The sequence below is a fragment of the Photinus pyralis genome, unplaced genomic scaffold (assembly GCF_008802855.1).
Source record: "Photinus pyralis isolate 1611_PpyrPB1 unplaced genomic scaffold, Ppyr1.3 Ppyr1.4_LG2, whole genome shotgun sequence".
Taxonomy (NCBI): Eukaryota; Metazoa; Arthropoda; class Insecta; order Coleoptera; family Lampyridae; genus Photinus; species Photinus pyralis.
This window is the reverse complement of record NW_022170403.1, coordinates 7,103,437-7,128,792: the sequence shown is the minus strand read 5'-3', so window position 1 is coordinate 7,128,792 and position 25,356 is coordinate 7,103,437. Positions and strand designations below refer to the sequence as shown.

Genomic DNA, 25,356 nt, shown 5'->3' with positions numbered 1-25,356 from the left:
TATAAGTCTTAAACCAAATGTCATTTATAGCGCAATGCGCAACGGATGTTGTATTGAGAACCGCTGACTCCGTACGGCTGGTTTTGAGAAACTTTCACTCGTAGGGAACGGGTTTTTACATTGCATTTCAGGTGCATATTATTAAATACAACTATCGGTCGCGTTATAAATGACATTTCATTTACGATTTAATAATTTATGTTACATTGCTGCGCATATGGACTATAGTTTACTGACGATATGTACCATATCTTGTCATAGAGTAGTATACTTTAAAAGTTGTGCTGCGTAAAGGTGGGTTCATAGTTCTCCGTTCATCCGTTGCGTTGATCCGTCAAACGGATAGAAAATTTTGTTAAGGTTCATAGCAATCCGTCCACATTGTACAAGTGCAACGTATAACCATAACCTAAATTTTATTTTGTACTGTACCCTCCGTGATTTTCAGTATGTAAAAATGGTACGAAAGTAAGAATACGTTGCTATCTGATTATTACCGTGAAGAACGAATAGGCGAACGCTGTTAACGTACCAAACATAACCTCACTCTTGTTAAAAACGGACCAACGGATACGTAAATGTTCAACTTCAACCAACTTTTCCGTCGTAAACGGACGACGTACGATTTAAAAATTTGCTGTCTTCTGATTGGCTATCGGACATACGGAAACGTATGAACGGAGAGCTATGAACTTACCTTAAGGCGGACGTGAGATTACAAATTGTGCTGCGTAAAACTGGCTACGTAAATACTTGTACACGTGCTGCCATCCAGTGATGTATAACTTCATTTATTGGGTAACAAAACAACCTTAACGTTCCTTCCCTACTGTGCTTCAGGTCAAAGCGTTGTCTACAACTAACGTAAGGGGGCCCAGCCTTAGATGTTTGATCACGAGCCACTTTTCAAATTTAAGCGGGACCTTGTTTTATTTTGGAGGGCAGTTTTTCGGGTGGCCATATTTAAACGTTGCCGGGTTGAGTTTATTTGCGTGTTCTTGTAGTGTGAACAGAGTGTAGAATCTGGGGGTTAATTACACTACAAGTTCCATACGCAAATTCAAATTCTAGCGCACTTGCGGTTGCGCAGTACCGAGGGAGTCACCGTGCAACACATCTTGCAATTCGGTTGGCATCTTTTGTAACTAAAATGATGTATAGGGTGCTTCGTATCGACAATCATATTCACTGGATGTTGCTAAGGTTGGGGCATCTCAAATACATTAATAAATAAGAAAATTGATATGGCCTACGCACGCGCACATTAATCGTAAAGACTGTTCTTGGCACAGGTGCTAGAGCTATTATAAGCTACCGAATTTAAAAAGAAGGAATTAAATATATAATTTCGCTTCACGTTATGCGCAATTTAATAATACATTATATACTGCGATTCAGAGCACCGATATGGTTTAAACTTTAGAGTTCTGAAACATTGTATATAATGGGTTTCTATAAAGCGCTTACAAGAAGTGTGTTTTTATTGTTACCTTTGCAAGAAAACGAGAACGAGAATACGTTTTCAGTGATCGGATATTTGGACTGTAGCGGTGCTGGGCACCGTTTCCAAAGAAATAATCTTGAGGTCCGCAATCGGGCCACTAATCAAAACGAAATGCTAGCGAAATGAGGATATGCCAGTAACGACCAATTTGCACAATAATAAACAGTAGGTACACATTAATTAGACAAGTTTAAACATCCTTAACAATGTACTTTATTAATTAACAGATAATTGAAAGAAATCACAGACCGGTATTTTAAAATGCTAAGAGCGATCTTTGGTACTAAATTGATTAATGATCGATCGTTTATCTAAAGGCACTGGACAGTTAGGCAGCTGCTTAACTATAGTATGAGTGGTCGACTAGATTAAGTCGAAAAGAATATGGCGTATACTTGCGCCGGCCGATAATGATGTGTTGCACGCCTGGACCAGACCAGAGCTGCTCTGAATATAATATAAGTACAGAATGTCAATACGCCACCCGGTGTAATACATATGAGGTGTGGACAATTTATAAATTAGGTTATCATCATCTTCCGGTAGCGGCTAAGGATGCTATATAATATAAGGATTGCTCGATCCCTATACTTGTAATGTTGCCCGCATTTAATTCATAATGTGACGTCACCAACGGACCTGGCTGTCAGAATTGACAGTTAAAATTTGCTAAGTTGTCAACGTTTTTGCATTAGCGTTATAACTGTGTGTATAAGTGTTCGCTTATCGCTATATTGCAACAAAAATGCTTGGACGCCGACGTGCAATATTGGACTGTAATAACAATTTGGGCTCACATTTTACACCCAACTGGGGCTCATTTTAGCGAGTGTCAAAAAGAACGTCGAGAAATCGTTATTTTAAGATGGACAAAGTTTAAATAAACTGATTTAGCTGCAATTTCCATGGACGAAGAAGAGCAAAAAAAAACAAAAACGCAGGATGAAATGGGTTCACGACATTTATTTGAGTTGCGAAAAACCGAAGGAGAATTTGTAGACTTGTAGACGATGAATGACAAATGTTTCTCATTTAAATACCTACCTATAACATCCATTTGGACGTATTAGAGCCCCTTCTCACCAGACGTTTTTTGAAGCGGCTGGTATAGTGACCCTGTCACACGGTGCGTTTTGCAGCGCCACAAGTAGCACGAAGCGATTTTCAGAAGCGCCTTCACGCAACAAAAGCGCACGGGGCGTCGTTTTTTTAAAAAATGGTGTCTGATTTGGGGAGAATTGATTTACTTGTATATCAATTACCTTAGTAAAGAGCGTAGGTACATATGTACTGATATTTTGTATATAAAGCTAAGTTTGTTATGTTTAAGATTGTTATTATTATCGGGAGGAATGGATTTCCGTATAACCGTATCTTTTTTTCGAAGAAAATTTCCACTCTGCAGCGTTTCAAAAACGCATCGTGAGAAGGAGCTCTTAGAATCTTACATAATATAAAATACAAATGAAAGTGGTGCACAAATCGAAACATCAAAGCATGCGGTGCATCTGGGTCCGCCAGTGACGTCACTACACGCGGCGAAAAAATTCAGTATTATAATATAGCATCCTTGGGTAGCGGCTACTTGCAGATGTGTTACATATTCACTCTCTCGGTACTGCGCAAACGCAAGCGCGCTAAAATTTGAATATGCGTACAACCGTCTAAAGTGTGAGGGGTAAACATCTATACATTCTCTTATATATATGCATCTATATAAGAGAAGGTAAATAATACACATAACCTGCAAACGTTATAATTGAAGATAATTTAGCTTACCTGCTTACCTATTATACTCGTAAGTAGGTGTAGTAGGTATAATGTTAATGTCATGTTATCAAGATGAATTCCTATAGACTAAAATATGCCAAAAGCGATAAAAAGAAACTATTTCGGTAAGTAGGTACTGCAACAGTTAATTATAGAAATAGCTTGCGAAACACATATGGATAATGGAACACCGGAATTCAAAATAGGAAGAAAAGGGGAAGCATAAAGACGACATGGGATATACCTACCTAAGTAGCAAGAATACTTCAAGATCAAGGCATAGAATGGAAGGATGCTAAAGGCGTCTTTAGACTAGAAAGAAAACTCGCGCGATTTACTGTCGGACACTAGATACTGTCTTAAGTGTAAATAGCATTGCGAGTCCATTTGACAGAACTCGCGGAAGAATTCTTGCGACACTTTTCTTGCCAGTCTAAACAGGCAAAAGTGCAGGTCACCAAGTTCTCGCAAACTTTCTATTTCGTTTCGATATTTTGGCGAGTAAACTTGCGAGTTTTACTTATTATATTGTGGCACGTAAATGAGTATCCTGCTTTTTAATTTTGTAATAACAGTTCCTGAAGGTCTACCGCTGACATACGAATAAAATTTTTAAATTTTGGGATTGATTCTCCGATTATCAGCGCATCAATTTATTGTAGGCCCCATACTTTTTCTTCTGGAAATCCATTCTCTCACCCAACACTTCTTTGGGTTTCACATTATTGCATAAAACTACAGCCGCGGCAACACAAAGATGTGCTATTGGCACCATAACGTGAGATAAGTTCTCGAAAACAACTGCTACGTATCAACCATGGTGTATAATACCCCACGGTATCAACTGACAGCATTTTAGGAAGCTAAAAGTGCTGCTAGTCTAAACAGTTTTGTGAGAACTTGCCACAGCAATGGCTCACCCAACATGCCCGACAGTTTATATCGCGACACTTATTACTCAGTGTAAATACATGTGGAAGTTTCTTCCGCGAGATTGTCACAAGTAACTTGCTAGTCTATCTGCGCCTTAAGAAGTTAACGCGAGATAGGAAAAAATGGAGTACAATAGTTTATAGCTTGATTTATAGTGACTTAACTGGTATGTTAATTTATTTTCCGTACACCGTGATGGTAGAAGGGTTTTGATTATAATAAATAATAACGTCACAATTCTTACAATTGTTTAATATTATGCTGTAAAGGATCATGACGGTTGTTGGGGCTATAAACTGAAATTGACAGTGATGACCGAACGCTTTATTAATTCGAGCGCGTTAAAGCAAATTCAAATTTAAGCGCGCTTGCGTTTGCGCAGTACCGAGGGAGTCAGTGTGCAACACATCTGCTAGAAGAGAAGGCTGTCGCCGGTTCGCGTAGTTTGCTAAATTCACATCGCTGGGAGTAAAGTGTTTATTTCGATATTTTTTTTTATAAACAAAAGAAGAATCGTTACTATGGATAATCTAGATGCAAATATAATGGATAAATCCATGCGTTCAGTTTTTGGTAACGTTTGTAGAATAGAGATTGATCTTGTTCAGATTTTTTTTATTTTAGTGGGAAATATTCCTTATGAAGCCACCGAAGAGAAGCTTAAGGATATTTTTGGGGAAGTAGGACAGGTCTTGTCATTTAAGTAAGTTTGAACCAATTAACGCAATAGTCTTTTGTGAACTTCTGTGTACTTAGACTTGTATTCGACCGAGAGACTGGAAAACCGAAAGGATATGGCTTTTGCGAATATAGAGATCAAGAAACTGCACTTAGTGCCATGCGAAATTTAAACGGGTACGAAATTGGTGGTCGTAATTTACGAGTCGATAATGCGTGTACGGAAAAGTCTCGAATGGAAATGCAAAACTTGTTGAACCAACCACCAGTTGAAAATCCCTATGGAGAACCGATCCAGGCTGAAAAGGCACCTGAAGCTATAAGTAAAGCTGTTGCGTCATTGCCACCAGAACAAATGTTTGAATTAATGAAACAAATGAAATTATGTGTGCAGGTACCTATATCACACACTCTTAATAATACAAGTGACAATACTGACACCAATGTAAATTTATTACGATAGGTTGTCACATAGGGAAATTATGCTTTTGTAACTATGTAACTTATATTGAAATTTATAACCATTTTTAATTATGTGGTTTAGGTTTGGTAATGGGGTTTGTTGAATGCAAAGCAATCGACATCGTGAAGGTGAAGAATGCATTTATATAATCACGATTTCAAGCTTGCAAATAGGGATGCTACAATAATTTTATTCTCGTATGTTGAACCTTGTGTTTAACTTCCCTACTGTGTTACAAAGTTATTCTTGAAATTATGGTTACATTTTCATCTGTAGTAAATTACAACTTACCAAAGGAAGATCGTACTTCGCTTTTTGTTGACCTGTGCAACCATTTGAGCAACAGGTTTAGTTATTACCTTTGAAGGTTTACACATTACTGGAATAGTTATTGGTTGTTGGTTATTATTGGTATAATGAATTCAGATAATTTGTAAAGTTCAATTTTTAGTCAGGACTTTTATACAGGGTGGGCTATTAATGTGTGGCTTGAAGATTGTAGGTTTATTAACGTACATATTTAAAATTCATTGTCAGGCATGTTTAAGGACTCTTTACAATCTAAAAATATTTTCAACAAAATTGCAATATTGTTAAATACAAGGGTGATTTATATCAAAGTTGCATTTTTTACATAGAACCCCCTGTATATTATTGCATATTACGATTATATGGTACGGGTTCCTACTTACATTATAATATTTTGGGATTATATTAAGATTTTAAAAAAGGAAATCTGCTCTTTATTGTGGGTGAATATGGGATGAGCTATATGTAGTATATTTACCTTTTTATATTATTATTCTTATTTACATTCATTTTAATATAGAACAACCCATCAGAAGCTCGAAACATGCTGTTACAAAATCCACAACTTGCGTATGCTTTATTGCAAGCACAAGTTGTTATGAGAATTGTTGATCCTCAAACTGCTTGTGTAAGTTTTTTTTTGCCCATTAACGTTTCTACTTTCAAAATATTATTTAGAGCATGCTTCATCCAGAGACATCTGTGCCACCCCCATTATTGCCCAACGAGAAACCAATTCACGGTCCAGTTCCTTTGAATAATAATTTTATAGCGCAAATCCAACAACCACCTATTATTCGGCAAGAATTTCCACCGATTCCTCCCCTACTACAAAATTCTCAGCCACCCGTGTTTACAGGTAAGACTTATTTGGAAATTTTTTTGCTATACATTGTTTCGTGCATAACAAACAGGGCAGGATGTCGATTTACGCTCTTTGGACATGAGAGGACCTGGCGATCCTCGATTGGGAGGTGTGCGCATTGGTGGTGACCAGGACATGCGACCGCTTCCAGTGCAGTTACCCAATCCACTACCGCCACCTGTTTCAGAAAAGTAAGTCATTATATACCTTGGTACACCATTTTAATTTCTGGAGAAAGTGGAAAATAGTTTGCGTTATTTCAGTGATGTAAACACTGCAGCTGAGGCTGTACAATTTTGAATTTTTGTTATACTGGCATAAAAATAGTCAGTTACGTTATATGTAAAAATGAGATGAGAGATATGCCAGAAAAACTGAAATATGCTAATTTCGTTTTTATTTTTTTCTGATGTTACTTGACAGATACAAAAAAATACTTTCTCATTGTCGCTTTTTCATCTCTTCAAGACAGCCTAAGAACTTTTTAATACAATATTTTTGTTTCGAAAAAGTCAATAATCAACTTTATTTTTTTATATGGCTTGTAAAAAATACGATATTGAGTAGTATTTTTTATTACGAATTCATACAGCCCAAAGAAACCATAGTTGGAAACCCTTGATTTCAACAGGATGGCGCATCCCTCGCACAACGCCCTGATCATGCAAGAATACCTATCGGAAGAATTTTCTGAAAAATGGAAAGTATGTCCGATAGGTATTCTCGCACGATGTGATGTGCATACTTTGTTGTATTCGTAATAAAAAATGGTACTCAATATGGTACAGTATGTACTTTTTTACGGGTCATAAAACAAGAAATTTGATGGTAATTTTTCAGAAAGGAATCATATTTTCAACCTTTTCTGTTCTGTTTTCACGAGTTTTTAGTCTAAGTAGCCATGGACTATGTTTTTCTTTTATCATAGTCCATGGCTACTTAGACTAAAAACTCGTGAAAATAGAATTTTTATAATTAATTTTTTCGCGTACAAGAAGAGGTAGAATAATCGTTTCACATGATTTAGATGCAGAATTTATACCTCTATAACGTTTATTTGAAGTATTTTTACGTAAAATAATTAGGAAACATTTGCGCAAAGAAATAGTATATTGAAAGACAAGTGTTACAATGCGACCTATTGTAATACGACTATCTTGTGGCACGAGTGGCGACGCGAAGCGTAGCCACGAGTGTCCGCAAGAGGAGTATTACAATAAAGCATTGTAACACGCGTTTTTCATACTATTTTTTCTATTTCGGTGCTTTAATTTAATTTAAAAAATCATTATCAGAAACTATAGGGAACATTAGAACTAACATGTTTTATGTTGGGAACACTTTTTATGCCGTTAAGTTTTAGGTTGGCAGCGTAGTAAGACTGACATTTTGAAGTTCAAACATGGAAGTACCCAAGGAAGTACCTACTTGTACTAACTAGTAACTGCCAACTTAAGAGATGAGTTACAAAAAAAAAAACGACTATAATCACAGTTGTACAAAATCATCATTGTGACACCGAAATAGAAAAAAGTTATTTCCCATGTTAAACACCTATCTTCCACCCTGTACATTGCAAGCTTGCTCATTCAAACAATTAAATGCAAGAGGTGTGCCCGAATTATTGAATTGTTAGGACTACTGAATGGTTGGTGAAAAGTGCGTGAATATACGTAAACAACTTGGACACGTTTTTTTTTGTATGTTCAAAAATTTTTTTATTCAAAAACAGCATACATTCTCATAAATGAAGCATATAATAACCAAACATTAATCTACATAAATAAAATACACAATATGTAGAAAACTTTTCACCAAACAAATATGTGGAATATCATTGTACCATTAGCGTGTCACATAATCTAGTATTGATTTTTAACGGTCCATGGAAATGGAGCCGGTATTAATTCCACTTGATCTACAACTCTGTTCGGAAATTGTGATATGTAGTGTAGAGGCATGGGACCTTCTAGCTAGGGCGTGCCGTTCAGAATTTGATAGAGGTAATTTTAAAGATCAAATTTCACGAAACAGGAATAGGGAGTGTTAGATAAGATATATGAGTTTGTCACCGGTTCCTTTACCTTACTATTAACAAAATTATTTGCAATACAGTCCAATTTTATTTATACAAATCCGTGATAATTTGTGTGATTATGCTCTACTGACTTACTTTTTTTTACATGTGTGTATGCCAACTATTTTATACTGTTTCATTTCAAATTATTCTACAATTGCTTTCTTTAATACATTACCATTCAAGTATGACTTATTAGATCAAATACTGTTAGTGGTGTATTGATAAAGTAGACATAATATACTGCAAATGTCATCACGTCACAGAAACTTAAAGTTACTCACATATTATTTTTTGTATACTTTAAAGCCTACCTAAAGTGGATTTGAAAAGTGATAGGTAAATATATATATAACGAGTTAAGCACTATTTGTACTAATGTCTTGATTCTTGAAATTGAAATTTTCTAGTTTTGCAAGGGATCCTCGCAGTGGAGCCGGCATTGGCGGTGGAGGATTTACCGATCCTCGTCAAACCAGATTACAAGATCCTAGGCACAAAAACATGCGTATGGATTTGATATATTGTATAATACAAATGCGGGAAATGAAACTATATTTTAGCCATTCCTCCAATTCCAATTGCTGTACAACCGGTAAGGCCACCAATTCCTGTTCCGACTGTTATTCCTAATGTATCTCGGATTAATTCTGGTATGTCGCCAAACATTGGAAATGCGGGTGCATCTGATCAAGAAAAGGTAAATATTGTTACTCAAATACTATTCAATTATTACTCTGTTTTAGGCTGCATTAATCATGCAAGTTCTACAACTGTCTGATGAACAAATAGCAATGTTGCCTCCGGAACAACGTAATAGTATAATTGTATTGAAAGAACAAATTGCATTAAGCACTCAACGTTAAAATGTAATTTTTGTAATACATCGAGGGATATTTATATATTGTGCATGTGTAGTTGCTCTTATTATTTTGATTTGTTTTCTCCGGTTATCCCTAACCTTATTGCTGTGTAGCTCACTTGGATGCCCATACAACAGAACAAAAATGCGTAAATGCGCCGATTTAGAGGGCACTCCTAATCAAACTAAACAATCTATAACTGTACATGACTTCAAAAGACCAAAACAACTAGGTTTCAACGCAAAACTTCCCTTATTTTAACAATCACTTTATAACAATTTTTATAAACTACTACTTACTTGGCTTGTCTAAACTAATATGAAAAAAAAATAAATTTACTGAGTTTGTACACACATGTGACATATTTTCTTAAATAATTACAAAAACCTTAAATCTATAATGAAACACTATTACCTACTAGGTACCTAGCACTTAAGTAAATCTATCCCGAAACAAATTACACAGATGAAAATGGAAAAGACTGTCGCTTCCTAAACTTTCACAGTGTGCGGTCGCATTTGTACACGCATTGTATTGAATGTAGTAATTTGTGAACTTGTTGATTTGAAAATGATTGACAGCTAAGTGTTTCCAACCAAAGAGTATAGATCCAACTGAATAACTCCTGACAATCTCGACCAATTTCTTTAATCAACCTTTTATAAGAACATGTTATCGTGTTCCCTGTTCTACCTTCTGTTTTAAGTGCAGACCGCTTTTACACGGGGATACTGTATGCGAGATAGTGTATCCGAGATACAGTCTGCCGTCAGAATTTATGTCGAATACACTTCGCAGACTTTGGGCATTCAAAGCTTCTCTTTCGCAGTGAAGTACTTTTTCGGCGATGCATTGGCAGCCTAATGAAAAAGTCTCCTTGTGTAAATAGTTCCAATGAACCAATAGCCCATCAGTCCCCCAAAATCATAAAATCACAGGGCCACTGGGACTAGCAAGAGACTGAATTTTAGTTGCCGATACTGTTGCGAGAAGTATGCATGTGTGAACGGCTTCATAAGACGCAATGGCCCGTATGAATAAAAGTAAGCAAATGCTTATACTTACAAAATTCAAAGTAAATACTCGTAAGTGCTCCTTCGCACTGGGCGACTTAGCAGCGCTTCTAAGCAGAAGGACAGGACGCAGTGCAGCGCTGTTAAATCATGCTAAACAGTCCAGTATGAAGGGGCAGTTACGAGTATTTACTTTGAATTTTGCAAGTATAAGCATTTGCTTACTTTTATTCATACGGCCCATTGTTTCAGGTGTATTTGAGATACCGGTATCCGGGCAACTGTGTCCCCGTCTGTTGTGTTTCCACAACTATAAAACTAGTAGATACAGTGATTTTATGTTTTTTAGTCAAACAAATTAATAAAGTTTCGTAACTTGTGTAGGATGATACCTGGTGGTGTCATGTTCAAACTAACAACTCTTCCCTCCCTTCCGCCTGACGCTCCTCGGCTCCTCCCTCATCCTAAAGTTTTGTCCCCGTTTACGGTTTTCTAACTTTTTGCGCAAAAACTATGATAGATACTGGGTGGAGTGGAAAATGGGTTATAAAGTGCAATGGAAAGGGGAACCTGAACCCCGTACGCAATAGACTGTGCAGTCCGCATTTCCCGACCGAATACTATGAAGATGAAATGTACTATTTTGAATAAAGTTCGTTTAATATTTCGTTAGCATGTTTCTATGTAAAGTACCATTTCGATCCATTTTGCATTTTTTGAACTTGCTCTGTTGTTGTTGCGGCGTTAATAATTAATTTTTATGATGTGAACAAAATGGGATTCTGGGTGACGTTATTCGCGTATTTTAATACTGAACGTTTATTGGCTGAAAGTTACGAGGCAACCTACTTTCTCTATTAACCTTGGGTTAAGCCTACACTTGAAGCGCTTTAGTCTGGTTAACGCACCCATTGCTGTAGTGGTAATTTAGACCATATAGTACATGGACTGCTATTCGCCCTATGCTTTCAATACAAAATGGATGGTCACGGATAGAGGGCACTGTAGTCGTGGGTATGTGAATCTCAGGGTAAACTAAAGTCGTGTAAACACCACTAGGATCGCTTAAAGAGCAGCTTTATAGTAATCGCGCAGTACGGGAAGCTTTAAATACTCTTCATTATTTGCTATACGTCCACAAATAAAAATAAGTTTGCTTTTTTTGGGATATCTAAGCGATTAATTTATTGACGTTTGTTAATTTATAGGTTGACAGTCTCAAATCGTGTCTAATCGCACAACTTCGGACAGACTCTTTTACCCTGAAACTCACATACCCAGGCGATGTCCTTGACTATATTTTAGTTACAATTAGCAGTCCATGTACTATATGGTCTAAGAGTGGTAATCATTGGGAACAGTAATACGTACTTCTCCTGTATATGTATAATCAATAAATATTTGTGGGCGGTGTTGCACATTTGCTCCATCTATAAGAGATGGTCATCCATTGTCACATGATTTCTGATCATATGTTTGAAAAGTGGTAGAAGTAGGTGTGTGTAGTGTATTAATTGTATAACATATCGATTTGAAAATGTTAATACCAATTTTATGTATAATTTTATTAATAAATACTGGTAAGAGTTTATATTATTCCGTAAATTTTGTTGCTTCGCATTATATTTGACTGTATAAAGTGCAGGTAATGTTTTTCAGTTCATGGAAATGGCCAGTTTACAGTAATAAATTCGCCAAGCGGTATATTATTTAAAGGCAATGAACGTCTCCCCGAACAAGATTTCCTAGAAGTATATTCAGCAGCCTTCGGATTTTCAATAGAACGAGTAATTATCGATTACCAAACTAACTTGAAGTACATTCATTTATTAAAATTGCAGGGTACATCGTGGAATGGATTTTACATAACAAACCCTTTTAAACTAGCACATGTCATAGTTGAACTAAATGTTGACGGTGTGCCCAGTTTAGATTCTAATATCGGTCATCAGTTTCCTTTAAAAACCAATGCAGATAATGACGATTTGTTTTATTTGTTATCACAACGAATTCAAAGTAGGTATCCCAATGGCAAAAACAAAGTGTTTAATATAAATTTATCCGAGGGGCTATCAGCAGTAAGTGTAATTATATGCAATGTAGAATACTTTATTTTCCTATTCTAAGGTGCAGGATATTGATTTTCTCAGTGGCATAAAAGAAATAGCGGAACCTGAAACTAATTATTTGCATTTGAAGCCTTCCGTCAAAGAAGATCAAGCGTATCTACGTGAAATTTATCTCCTGAATGCTATTTCAAAAGAGGTATGTTCAAATTATGACTGTTTTTTAAATAGGAGGACTGGTTTAAAAAGTTCCCCCAAAAGTCTTTGTTTTTGTTCATTCGCACAGGGTCCTTTTTACACCTAGCTAAAATTACTGACACCCGTTACATGTTTCTCGTGTTATTTTTGGAGTGGTTACAAAAAAATACTGTTACAACTTATGTAACGACTTTTTGGTAAGGCAGTAGAACCGAGAGTAGAACACATTCCTTTTTCTTCTTCATTTTGCTACATTTTCACCTACTATGTCAAGTCGAGATTGAATATGGAAATATAGCCCCACAGATATACACATACAATATTATACAGTGAGTTTTTTTAAATGCGAACATAGGAGTTTGCATGCAATGTAATTTCCCTATGTTCGATTTAAAAAAAAAACACATCAATCTGTGGGGTGTGCGCGGTTCACATTCCCAAATCGCGCAACTTGTGTGACTATGAACAACAACTCTAATACTCTTTATGATGAAGAGTACTCGGTAAGATTTCTTTAAAGAAGCCATGTGAAGCCATAGCAACTTTAGGATACATTTTTCTTAAACTCACGATGACTTGACCTCACAGGCCACGCACTGACACCACAACTCATTGTGAACCAACCTTCAATTATTTGTAGGTCATGTGCACCTGGTATTCTACTAATTTGATATATTCAATACATAAATGAAGAAAATAAATACCGAAAACAATTACAATAAATGTTCGAAGTGTCCTCCTTGACATTTAAGCAATAACCTAACCGATTTCGTATTTAAATTGGACGGCGGTATTTTTAAAAATGTGACAGCTGTCAATTGTATCTACTACTCATTTGAACTACTCAATAGATTGATGTGTTTTTTTTAAAATCGAACATAGGGAAATTACATTGCATGCAAACTCCTATGTTTGCATTAAAAAAAAATTCACTGTATATATAATATGTGTATATCTGTGATAGCCCAATACATATTTGAAACAAGTCATCCTGTCAAATATTAGTATTCATAATTACTCGGTTCAAATAAGTCGAGAAATAAGTAGTAGGAGCAATCTAATGTCGATGTTTCAAAATATAGCGCCATCCACAAAATGCTATAAAATTTATCATTTTATCGATTAATTCTGCACACGCGGAATGAAGAACATACTGTACCCAAATATAAATCAAAACTCGTAAATCGGGCAGGAATGTTTTGAGGGTTTGGGCGAAAAACCAGTGGCACCAACAATGGACTATGGTCTAACTGCAGAGGTACTATAAATTGGGAATAGCTATTTGTGTATAGAGCGTAAAATGATATATTGTCGATTGAAAGAGACATTTGAAATCGACAATCAATTTGCGCTCGAATTACACACAAGATTTTTTCTACGATCGATTTCTGGATTCTGGATTACGATAGGAGGGTGAACAGTGTCCATGCGTACTTAGGCCTCAAATTCGGGCCCTTTGTACTACCTCCCTGACTAGGGTCGCCCGACCCCTCAACGTCACTCAAGCCATCCCACACGTGAGATGAACCTTAAGGACGCTGGAAGGCGGCTCTAATCGTAGCCATGTCCGATAAGGATTCCCCCAACATGGATCGTCTCAGTTGGACTAGAGCGGGACATTCACAGAGTATGTGGTGTGCCGTCTCGTCGTCTGTGTAACATACTCTACAAGATGGTGATTCCACCAAACCCATGCAGTGCATGTGCTTGTTTAGTTTACAGTGCTCAGAAAGTATGCCTACGAGTAACCTCAGGTTCTTCCTTGATAGCCATGTACAAAAACGCGCCAAGCTGCGAGATGGTCCTCTGGAGGCTTCTCTCGCATGGCGACAATCTAACATCAAGTTCCACCTATCCCTGTGCTGGGTTTGGGTGTCTTGAGTTATTAGGTTGTTTACAGTTGTAACTGTAAGTGGAAGAGCCGGCTCTGGACCATAAAACGCCTGTTTTGAGGCCAGTCGGGCCAATTTATTGGCTTTCTCATTACCTTCCGTTCCAGCATGCCCTTTGACCCATACGAGCTCAAGGGTGTTGCTGCTTGTTACTTGCTCTAGTACATGGTGACATTCGGAAACCATCCTAGAGGTAATTTTACAGTACCAAGTGACTGCAAGGCAGCCCTGCTGTCACTTGAGATTCTGATAGTTTTGTTCTTTATGTTATGCATAAGAACTTTTCTTGCACTAAGCGTTAATCCTACCAACTGACTGGAATACAGTAGGAAGTTTACCTAGTGGTTGGGTGATATGGAAGTTCAGTTCTTTGGAGTAAATACCAGTGCCTGTTCCTTCCATTGTCTTAGATCCATCCGTGAAGATGAATATATCTGGTTGGGATGCCATGTTCTCATCAAAGAAGATGTGATAGTTTTTCCCTAATATGAATTGAGGAGTGAGTGAGTCCGATCTTCCCTCTAGGATAGGCAGTCGCTTGATCGCCTCGCCCAGAATTCGGGAGTAGCCCCCCTCAATGCCTCTGCTATTCAACAATCCCTTATTTTTCAGACGCAGGAATACCAGAATGGCCTGCTCTCTCACGTGGAGATCTAGTGGAGGCAGATCCAAGAGGGCCTCCATGACGGCTGTGGGGGTCGTTCGCATCGCGCCTGTGCAGGCAAGGCACGCTAGTCTTTGCACATGATTAAGGAGTGCTACAGTTGTGGAGAGTCTGGTTCTAGGCCACCAGACAATTGCTCCATAACAGAACATAGGTCTAATCACGGCAGTGTACAGCCACAGGACAGCCTTTGGGGATGGTCCCCAAAGTTTGCCAATAGCGCCGCGACTTTGCCAGAAAGCCCTATTTGCTTTTTCGGCTTTAAGCTGGATATGTTTGCTCCAATTCAGTTTTTTGTCGAGTGTGATTCCTAGATATTTCACTGACTCTGAAAATTGGAGGTGTTTTTGGAATAGCAGGGGGCTCGAATACCCTCTATCATTCTTTTTCTTGCGAAGAGAACTAGCTCCGTTTTTGTCGGGTTGATGGACAAGGAGTGTTCCCTACACCATTCTTCGGTTACTGTAAGAGCTGATTGCATCAGTCTGCATAAAGTAGCCTACGATCGAGCAGTTCACATATTTCCAAAAATTAAAATTTTTCACTCAAATGAAAAATGTCATTTACTCATTGTCATTGGATACACTGAGCAATGCCTATTTGATTTATAGTTAATAATTGAGAGAGTGAGCGTTTTTTTTAGTCGGTGACATTCCTTGAAAAAGATGACGTTTGCGTTGTCAATACGAGCGCAAATGGCTACTTTGGATATCGATTGTAGAAAAACCTTAGACCATATAGTACATGGACTGCTAATTGTAACTAAAATATGGTCATGCCTGGGTATGTGAGTTTCAGGGTAAACGAGTCTGTCCGATGAGACACGATTTGAGACTGTCAACCTATAAATTAACAAATGTCAATTAATTAATCGTCTATTATAGATATGGCAAAAAAAGCAAACCTGTTCTTATTTGTGGACGTATAGACGATAATCAAGAGTATTTAAAGCTTCCCGTACTACGCGGTTACCATAAAAGCTACTCTTTACGCAATCCGAGTGGTGTTCTTACGACTTTAGTTTATCCTGAGATTCGCATACACACGACTACAGTGCTCTCTATCCGTGACCACCCATTTTGTATTGAAAGCATAGGGCTAATAGCAGTCCGTGTGTTTTATTACTAATTAGCTGTAAATGACAATATCCATGCTGCACTCGCATTTAGCTAATGAATCTGTAGAATGTCGTTAATTTGCCTAGTAATCTAACACAATCATATTACTGTACAGATGCAATAAACGAATGACAAAAGAAATACATCATCTATGTAATTGTAGAAACAGCCACCGTAACTTTTCTAAACACAAAATTCCAACTATCACATACATCTGCCTAAAATTCCCTTTTAAGCAAATTGTAGAAGAAAATAGTTAATATAGACACGCCCAGAGTCGTCGGTCGATATGGATCATTAACTTCCCTCGCATAACATTTTGGCACTTTTATTGTAAATTATGGAATTCGGATCGCTCATTATTTCCTTTTAGAAAATACATGATCACTGGAGCCAATTAATAACTGTACAATAAATGAATGGTGTGGAGTGTATGTAGAGGCAAAATAACATCTAAATTTTGTACATTTTGGCTGGGCAACTACTAAATCATGGGAAATACGCATATATAAATATTACGTATGCTATGTCAGATCCATTATGTTGATAAGAAGATTACACATATTACGGTCGCCACATAGTTACATAGTTTCCCGTTAGGGTGAAATTGATGTAAACGGAAATAGTGAATAAATTAACACTTTGTTCAAATTTGAATATCGTATTGAGCTAGTTAGCAAATTTTTTTTATGCATTAATGAGGGCCTATATTTTATCAAGCAAGACTCACTAGCTCTCTACTACTTTCTAGTTATGAGATCTCATCTCTCACATGCACGAAGTGACGGACAAAACCCTATTAATATTAATTTTTTATGGCATGTCTTCCGTGTCGGAATAAAGGCATATCATTAGTATTATTTAATCATTAGGAATGTTGTTTTCTTAAAATGTTCTTGTTGTAGATCGCAAGTGGAGCACTTACTTCTAATGATAAACCTGATTACTTTAACATCAAGTGTTTTGGTTTACATACCATTTCTGATTTATATGGTGAAAATGCGGCAGCCACAAAAGAAGGTAAGCAACTCTTGATCGATGCAGCTAATCGTTTGAATGACGCCCTTAAAAAAGTCTATAAGGAGAGAATTTTGTTTACTGTTGTTACAAGTGATGCAAGTCACACAAGACGCGCTCGTGAAGTTCCACCAGCGGAATCAAAGGCAGAAAATGATAAGGTAAAAATCTTTACAACTGTGGTCATTTTAGATGAATGATTTATTTTTAGGATGAATATAACAGAGCAAAAACATACAACGCAAATTATCCTGTTATGTTTAACATTATATTATGGTTTGGAGTTGTAATGGTATTCACTTTAATAGCAATATCAATGGCTATTGGCGACATGGATCCAGGTCGTGATTCCATTATTTATCGTATGACTAGCACAAGAATGAAGAAGGACAACTAAGCTGTTTTCTTATTTGTAGTAATTTGTATATAATTTGTTGAATTTTTGTTTAGGTGATTTATTGAATTTGTTTTCACAGAGTATATCTTTCATGTGGGCAATTTCAATATTGATCATTACATTCCTCAAATGTAGATTATATGAAAACCCCATTTTACGTGTGTGTATACTGTAGTAATGTAGTGAATTTGGAACCACCATTGGGATTAAACTCTCCTCTCATTCTTCATATTATAATTGTTTCCCATATTTGTATTTATGTGCTGGTGTATCACATGTGGCAGTATTATTTACTTCTAAATCTAAAAGTGCAAATATGGCTATGACCTAGTAGGTTACCACTTCATTAGCAGATAGTACATGAAGGAACAATCACTAAAACTTTAATTAGATTAATGGAATAGTTTGTAAACGATACTTACTTGCTATGACATGGTATTGTATGTTGTACCATGAAACTTGTTAGGGTTAATTTATGTTACATTGTGATAAATTGTAAGATCAGTTCTGAAGTTATTAGTTGTAAATCAATTTTATTGTATTCATTTGTTGCTGGTAGAACATGAAAGATTAAATTGATTCATTTTTTCATTTATGTAAATAACTTGTTAAAAGAAATAGTATCATTTGAAAATAAAATGTTTTGTTCTGGATGGTAATTTGTCAAATGCCTGATGCCATATATCTAAATTATTAACGAGCTCCTGGCGATACAAATAGATATTGGGCATCGAGAACAGGTCAAATAGACAAAATTGACGAATTTTTTTTGCATTTCTGACGTTTTTAAGCGGCATTTTTGCATTTAGGCTCCTATTATGAATACGAAAGTGTGCCTAACTGGTGTGTCTTCGTGTGTACTAGATGTTATTCTACCCGTAACTTATACTTTCAGATGTGTTGCACACTGACTTCCTGGGTACTGCGCTAAAATTTGAATTTGCGTACAACTGTCTAAAATAGGGGTAAATAATACACATAACCCGCAAACGTTATAATTGAAGATAATTTAGCTTACCTATTGTAAGTAGGTGTAGAATTCACAGTGATGATCGAAGGCTTTAGAGTGCGTTAAAGCAAATTCAAATATAAGCGCGTTTGCGCAGTACCGAGGGAGTCAGTGTGCAACACATCTGCATATACCCAAAACGTTCAGTGGCGTACCTTGCGGGCTCAAAATAACCGAAAAGCGGCAATTTCAGTCGCCATCTTGGATTGAAGGGCTTAAATGCCAAAATCAGGTCTGGCAACAGGGTGCATCGTTTTCAGAGGGGTCAAATTAATCTAAAACCGCCTGTTGCCCGTTTGTAGCACAAAACGCTGTTAGACATGATTTAGAGAGTCTTTTTCAGAAATGTCTCCCTGACTAGCAACATTGAATAATAAATCTGCATTAAGAAATTAAAGAGCAAATTAATTATACAGGGTGTTACATGACCGCATGCATTGTTTAACAATGCCGCATGTAAAAAAAATTGGGTGATAGAGGGGATCAAGAGTAGACAAGCACTTTTTCCAAATAAACCAATGGTCCAACGTGTTTCGTTTGGGAACCACCCCCAAAGAAGTGGTGAAATTTGGATTTCTTCTTTAATGTTTTTCTCAGCAACCATAAGAGTTACAAAGATGGTGGCACGTCTTTGAATAGGTTTTCGGGTACGCGCTAACCGATTTTGATAAAAATTTTTCAAAATTCGTACCACGAAAGGCGCACACTTGTTTGGGGGTGGGAAAAAAATTCTGATTTCCACGAAATTTGGTATCTGGGGGTTTTTGAACATGAAAATCACGAATCCGGAATTAGTTTTTCAAAATTCGAAAAAAAGCAATTCTTGGCCGGACAACGAAAATGGAGAAAATTCCACGAAATTTGTTGTCTGTATACTTGTTGAGTTAAGGAACAAAATTGTCAAACAGTTTTTTTAAATTACTTTTCAAACAAAAGTTATACTCATTTGAAGATTGGGCTTTCGGGTTACAAAATGTCCCCCGCCTACTAGTGAATGATCTAATTTCGAATGTAGTTAATTGAAAATGTCGCAAATAACAAAAAAATAACGATTATGCACAGGGGAGGAAGATAGGATTTTAAAAATGAAGTGGCTCTGGCGTTGGGACAGTAAATATTGAAAGGTTTGTAAACAGTAATTATTTACTAACGTAAATATGTACATAAAGATAATTTATGTATCACAATGTTGGCTAACCAATTGCTCAGAACTATTACATATAAATTAAGAAACATCAACTAATACTTACAAAATAAAACTGCAATAAATTAATGTGCTAAGGTACATTTACTCATAATATACAATTAATGTCAGCAAACCTAGGAATTATACCAACAATTAACGCTAACTTTGCAGCATCTATTGGAGTAACCCTATCAGAAGCTTGTTCCCGATCCATATCTGGCATCATCTAACGGAAAAAAACAACAATAACATACAATTAATGGAAAAAGTTTAAGGGTACGATTGTGATCAAAATGACTAGGGAGGTTTTTCATGCAGCAATTGTTCTGGTCAGATGGTCTGTGTCCCACAGTTTTTGTGTTTAACTTAACACGTTTTTTTTTCAAAAGTTATTAAACGCCTGTTATTTCTGTACATGTTTCCTCACAGTTCACTTAACATTAGTTGGAACACACTGTATATTTACACATCCAATACTGCCAGAACACTTTCTGTATGACCTCCACAGTCTTTTCTTTTTAACTTTAAAACAATATAGAAATAGATTAAAACTTGTTAGTTACCTTATCTGCAATATGTTTTATGATTTTTCCATCGCCATTAACATAAAATGTTGAGAAACCATCATACCATCTGAAAATAGATACTATAAGTGCAAAGCCGCTGTTAAACATGGATACATTTAATTTAATTTCAGCGTGTCAAACATTGGATTTCAGTTTTTGTTAAGAAAAAAAAACATACAATCTATCGTTCGTAAAGGCAGCCCTTCACGTATGCACTTCGCTCCGAGCTTTGCCTGTACGAACATTGCTCAACATGAATTCATGCAAAGCTCAAACGTGAAGGGACCAGACAAGCAGCACCTTGTTGCAACTTGGCTTGTGTTGATGTTTTCGAATGCCGGAAAACTTGGCGCGGCGCGAAGCTGTGCGCGCTTAAAGTTGCAATGTGTAGTTTGATTACGAGCATGAATACAAGGTTCGAAATAAGACACAATATATTCATTATATTGTATTTTAGGTATTTTAACGAATTTAATTCCAACAATAAGTATATTAAATGTTGGCATATGCATCCGGAAGTAAATTTGGCAATCATCAGAGTGATTTACATTGATTTCTTTTAATAGATGAATATGATTGGCATCTCGTTTTTTATACCTACCACTCCTCTACTCGATATCTCTTTTCTTCTTGTTTTACTTTTTTCATTATGATCTAAAAGAACTGCTGCTTATTCCTTACTTATTACACTCATAATCTGCGATTTTTAACGTATCTACACTTGGCGTACTTCGAACAACCACTGCACGCGAAGGGTAAAAATTGTACTTTTGTCCGCAGAAGAAATAATATGAATTACGAGCGCGCTATTAGAACAATGGGTTTCTGTATTGTGTGTTTGTCGCTTTACCTACCGCCTTGGTGTAGGCGTAATCTGTGTGCGACTGTTCTTTCTCGCCTTTAAATTTAAATTAATAATATTCCCAAACAGTTCCTGAAAAATCTGTTGAACTGCCATATTTTTACCACCCGCACATTAGTAAGAGATGTATTGCATTGGGGTAAAAAATGTCCCCCCATTTATTATATAATCAGTGTTCCACACAAAATTTCCCATGGCAGAGACCCTTTAAATTAGAGTATACGCAAACCAATTGAATAATCAGATAGTACCACAATTTAACAGGGTGTGGCAGTGGCAGCACTTATCAGTCACTTGGGTGGAACACTAAATGAATAAACAAAGGTATATGTAAACGGCGCTATTTAAATTGTTCAAAATAATGATTTCTAACAACACAAATTTAAATTTTTAAATTTAATGAAATAGCCCCGTTTACTAATAAATTAGAATTACATTGTCGAATTAAAAATTAAAAATAACAAAGATATAGCAAAAATCGCATCGTATCATTGGGATATCCAATCCTCTTAATCAAACCTCACCTTCACTCTGAATAACAACAAATCTTTTCCTTTTATCTCTATACATTAAGATCTTTACTCCTCTCACCCTTTTGATTAGTGACAGTTCAACTTTCATTAATGTAAAAATGTTATTCTGCAGCCTTAGGATGTATTATGTCCATTACTAATAACAATAATCTGTTATGTAAATTTAACAGACTACCCTAACCTATTTTAAATAGAGAAGTAATGTTTTTGTATGACATAAAATACCCATGCCTATAACATGATACATCCTACGAAATCCTAAGTCAAGATGTACCCCCTTGATTACTTTGTCTCATGGTAAATTTTGGATGCGAGCTTATCACAAGCTTTTAGCAATAGCTAAAAATGCAACAACATTTTTTCAGGTATCTTGAAAAGTAGTAAGCTTAGGATAGTTGACATACCAATCAAAAACAATCCACGTAATTATTCAGGCTTATGGTCTACTACAACTTACGTTTCAGTTTTGTTAAGCATCTCCTTATAATTCCACAGTTTATATTTCCAAAATAGAAACATGACTTTAAGACCCGAAATCCCTCTAATCGTCCAGCGTACTTTTATAGTAGAATCTTCGGGATGTTTAGTAATCTTTAAAATGTTAAAAGTCACATAAGCATATTTGAAATGTCCAACTGTACGCAATAGAGCGACTTGCTTAATATATTCATACAAACCTCTGAAAGAAAACTATGACAAATAGAATAAAAAAGAGATACTCACATACACAGTTCTTTTACCTAATATATTATTTTCAAAAATAATGTTTGAATGATAGATGTCATAATTTAAACTGTTGATAAAAATTTTTGGTAGCGTTTCAGATAATACTTTATATACATGAGCCAACTTCTCAGGAGATGGCTTATTATTCGAATCGGGATTATTATCAACAGGTGTAGCTTTCGTATCTGATTCCAAAACTTGTTCTAATTTAGGTTGTATTTTGGTACTATATCTTATAACGGGCTTATGAAATTGATAGTTTCTGTTTGGGTCGTTTCGAATTACATAAGCTGACGGCAGTACCATATTTTTCCACCGTGCAACTGTTGTTGCATCATAATCTATTGAACTAGATTCAAAATGTTGACAATATTCATTTATTTGAAGAGGGTTGTTTTGTGGTTCCCTCGCTGTGTAATAATTGTGCTTTATTGATGTCGAAAGCTGAAAATACAGTTTGAAGGTTAGGTATTTTGCTATGAAGGAAATCAAAATAAGTAACACATTTTCGAAAACTATGTAAGCGAATTTATGTAAATAAATGTTTTTACCTGTGAACATTGCTCCACAGAAACAGGAATGGAATTGCAAAGTCTTAGTTGATTGAAAAATGTGTTAGTGTTAAATGCCTTGCATGTCACTAATTTCAAGCATAACGCCATACCGGTTAACTATAGTTGCAGTTCAATATTAATTACAAAAATAATTATTTGAAGAACATGGTCATAATTTCACACACACGAATTTCTACCATTTGACATGACAGTTATAAATTTCCAATTTGACCTAATAGTTCTTACTTAACTATTATACGGGGTGTTACACAAACTTATGTTTAGTTTGTTTGGTTTTGTTGTACAGTATGATTATCTTACGAGTCCTCAACACAGTGCTGCAATGTTAACTTACCCTATACCCACAGTTGAAAATTCTGGGAAAAATTACAAGCAGCGTCATCTAACGTTCATGTTAAAATGACAGAAGTTTCGAGCCAATTTCAAATCTCGGTAGCAGTGGGCTCGGACTGGCTGGTACGAAGCACTTAAAAGAATGACAAAAATTAACTTTGTTACGCACAAGGTTTGGTTCCAGAACCAAACAAATTGAAAACAAGATAAATCCATGTTTTACAAAAACACATCTACGATCAATTTAGGTAAAACAACTCGTAAAATGATAAATTACATGTACATAAAAAACATTAATTAGCATGTTAAATGACATGTTAAAATAAACCCAATAACAACTAATAACAGTCAAAATCGAGAAGTATAAAAACATCAAATCCGATCGAATATTTAGCCGAATACACACTGTAACGGGAGTTCGCACTAACAAGGGGTCCGAGAAGTTAGCAGAACATTGACGGCACAAATGTCGAGACTAGGTGGATTGGTTAGTGCTACGTTTGTGCCGGTTTGTGCCGTAAAAAGTTTGCCAGCAAAACATATCGTTTGGAAATTATTTCGATTTTTAGATATTCTGCTAACTTCGCACACTTTTGTCAGCACAAATCTCGGGACTAGGTGGATTGGTTAGTGCTTCGTTTGTGCCGGTTTGTGCCGTAAAAAGTTTGCCAGCAAAACATACCGTTTGGAAATTATTTCGATTTTTAGAGGTTTTGCTAATAGGCCAGTCATTGAGGATTTTTATCTGGAAATATCTCGGGAAGTACTGAATTTTTGTGTGCTTGAGTACGTAGAAGTAAAATTCATGAAATGCACAATTCGAAACTTGTTGCCGGGGCCGCCATCTTGCCAAGATGGCCGTCAAAAGCGGTTTTCCGCCGATATCACCAAAACTGTGCATTTTACGAGAAAGTATATGGTGAGCAAAATTAAAGAGACGAAAATTTCCTACATAAACTGTAGTTAGCATATTTTCATTGAAGTTCGCCCTTACGCTGAAAAGCAGAAATTTGTAATAACCAGCGGCGTATATTTGATCCAAATAATTTATTAATCATTTAATTAATTAATCAAATTGATTAATCAATTAGTCTATGCGCCGCTGTTTCTCTTTGTATCCCTAATGGCGACCACTTAGCACTTACTTTTGGTTACCTTCGTTAGGCGGCGCCACCTCATAGTCGCTTGAAAGGAAAATTTCTTTTTTCCATTAATAATAATAAAATACTGCCTTGAAGTTATTGTTTTATGGACTAAAATCTCTAAAATAAACTACTATAGCATGGAATGGTCAGAATAGACTATGAATTAGAAATGAAAGTAAAAAAATTTCAGATAATTCTTTCAAAGCATTTGCCCGTTATGATTTGCCTTTAGTAAAGGAGGCTAATGTTAAAATTTCAGTAAGATTGGTCCATAAGTAACAGTTACTTTTGCGCATGCGCAGAAGAATACGGCCTACCAATCTGGAAATTAATTGGTGCAGTCTCCACGCGGTAAGGACTGAAAAAATACACGCAATTTGTCGCATTCAATTTTGAGTTATCGTGCTAAAAACAACCCGGACAACGACAACGGACTTTTTTCTGTAATGAAAACAATACTTTACTTACCCATATGGGTGGGGAATTAGTTATTTACATTATTAGTGCGGGAACAGTTATTTTGCAGATGAGCGCGAATCAAGCAAATTAGTACGTGTAATAAGCGACAAAAAGCACAGAAATATTTCACTTCCG

The 25,356-nt window shown here is 36.2% G+C and overlaps 3 protein-coding genes across 5 annotated transcripts; 2 read left to right on the top strand and 1 right to left on the bottom strand.

Moving 5' to 3' along the window:
* Positions 1 to 4,619: 4,619 nt before the first annotated feature.
* Positions 4,620 to 9,526, top strand: LOC116163405 (cleavage stimulation factor subunit 2). 3 transcript variants are annotated; one of them, XM_031477308.1, is made up of 10 exons: positions 4,620 to 4,780; positions 4,832 to 4,910; positions 4,964 to 5,279; positions 6,178 to 6,285; positions 6,336 to 6,516; positions 6,572 to 6,713; positions 8,909 to 8,938; positions 9,010 to 9,107; positions 9,163 to 9,299; positions 9,346 to 9,526. In XM_031477308.1, exons 1-10 carry the CDS (start codon positions 4,729 to 4,731, stop codon positions 9,463 to 9,465), a joined length of 1,263 nt encoding a protein of 420 aa, XP_031333168.1. In that variant the 5' UTR covers positions 4,620 to 4,728; the 3' UTR covers positions 9,466 to 9,526. The 3 variants fall into 3 exon arrangements, with proteins under 3 accessions (XP_031333168.1, XP_031333170.1, XP_031333169.1); XM_031477310.1 differs by lacking the exon at positions 8,909 to 8,938 and having other exon boundaries at positions 9,019 to 9,107; XM_031477309.1 differs by lacking the exon at positions 8,909 to 8,938 and having other exon boundaries at positions 4,621 to 4,780.
* Positions 9,527 to 11,895: 2,369 nt separating this feature from the next.
* On the top strand, positions 11,896 to 18,406 carry LOC116163410 (ATPase H(+)-transporting accessory protein 2). The gene is made up of 6 exons (XM_031477317.1): positions 11,896 to 12,055; positions 12,135 to 12,262; positions 12,317 to 12,553; positions 12,603 to 12,740; positions 17,319 to 17,591; positions 17,642 to 18,406. The coding sequence occupies exons 1-6, from the start codon at positions 12,013 to 12,015 to the stop codon at positions 17,825 to 17,827; spliced, it is 1,005 nt and encodes a 334-aa protein (XP_031333177.1). The 5' UTR covers positions 11,896 to 12,012; the 3' UTR covers positions 17,828 to 18,406.
* A 1,587-nt stretch (positions 18,407 to 19,993) lies between these two features.
* LOC116163411 lies at positions 19,994 to 23,739 on the bottom strand. Its single transcript, XM_031477318.1, has 5 exons — positions 23,261 to 23,739; positions 22,711 to 23,153; positions 22,441 to 22,662; positions 20,586 to 20,655; positions 19,994 to 20,248 (listed from the first exon to the last, which is right to left on the bottom strand). The coding sequence occupies exons 1-5, from the start codon at positions 23,369 to 23,371 to the stop codon at positions 20,129 to 20,131; spliced, it is 966 nt and encodes a 321-aa protein (XP_031333178.1). The 5' UTR covers positions 23,372 to 23,739; the 3' UTR covers positions 19,994 to 20,128.
* Positions 23,740 to 25,356: the final 1,617 nt, after the last annotated feature.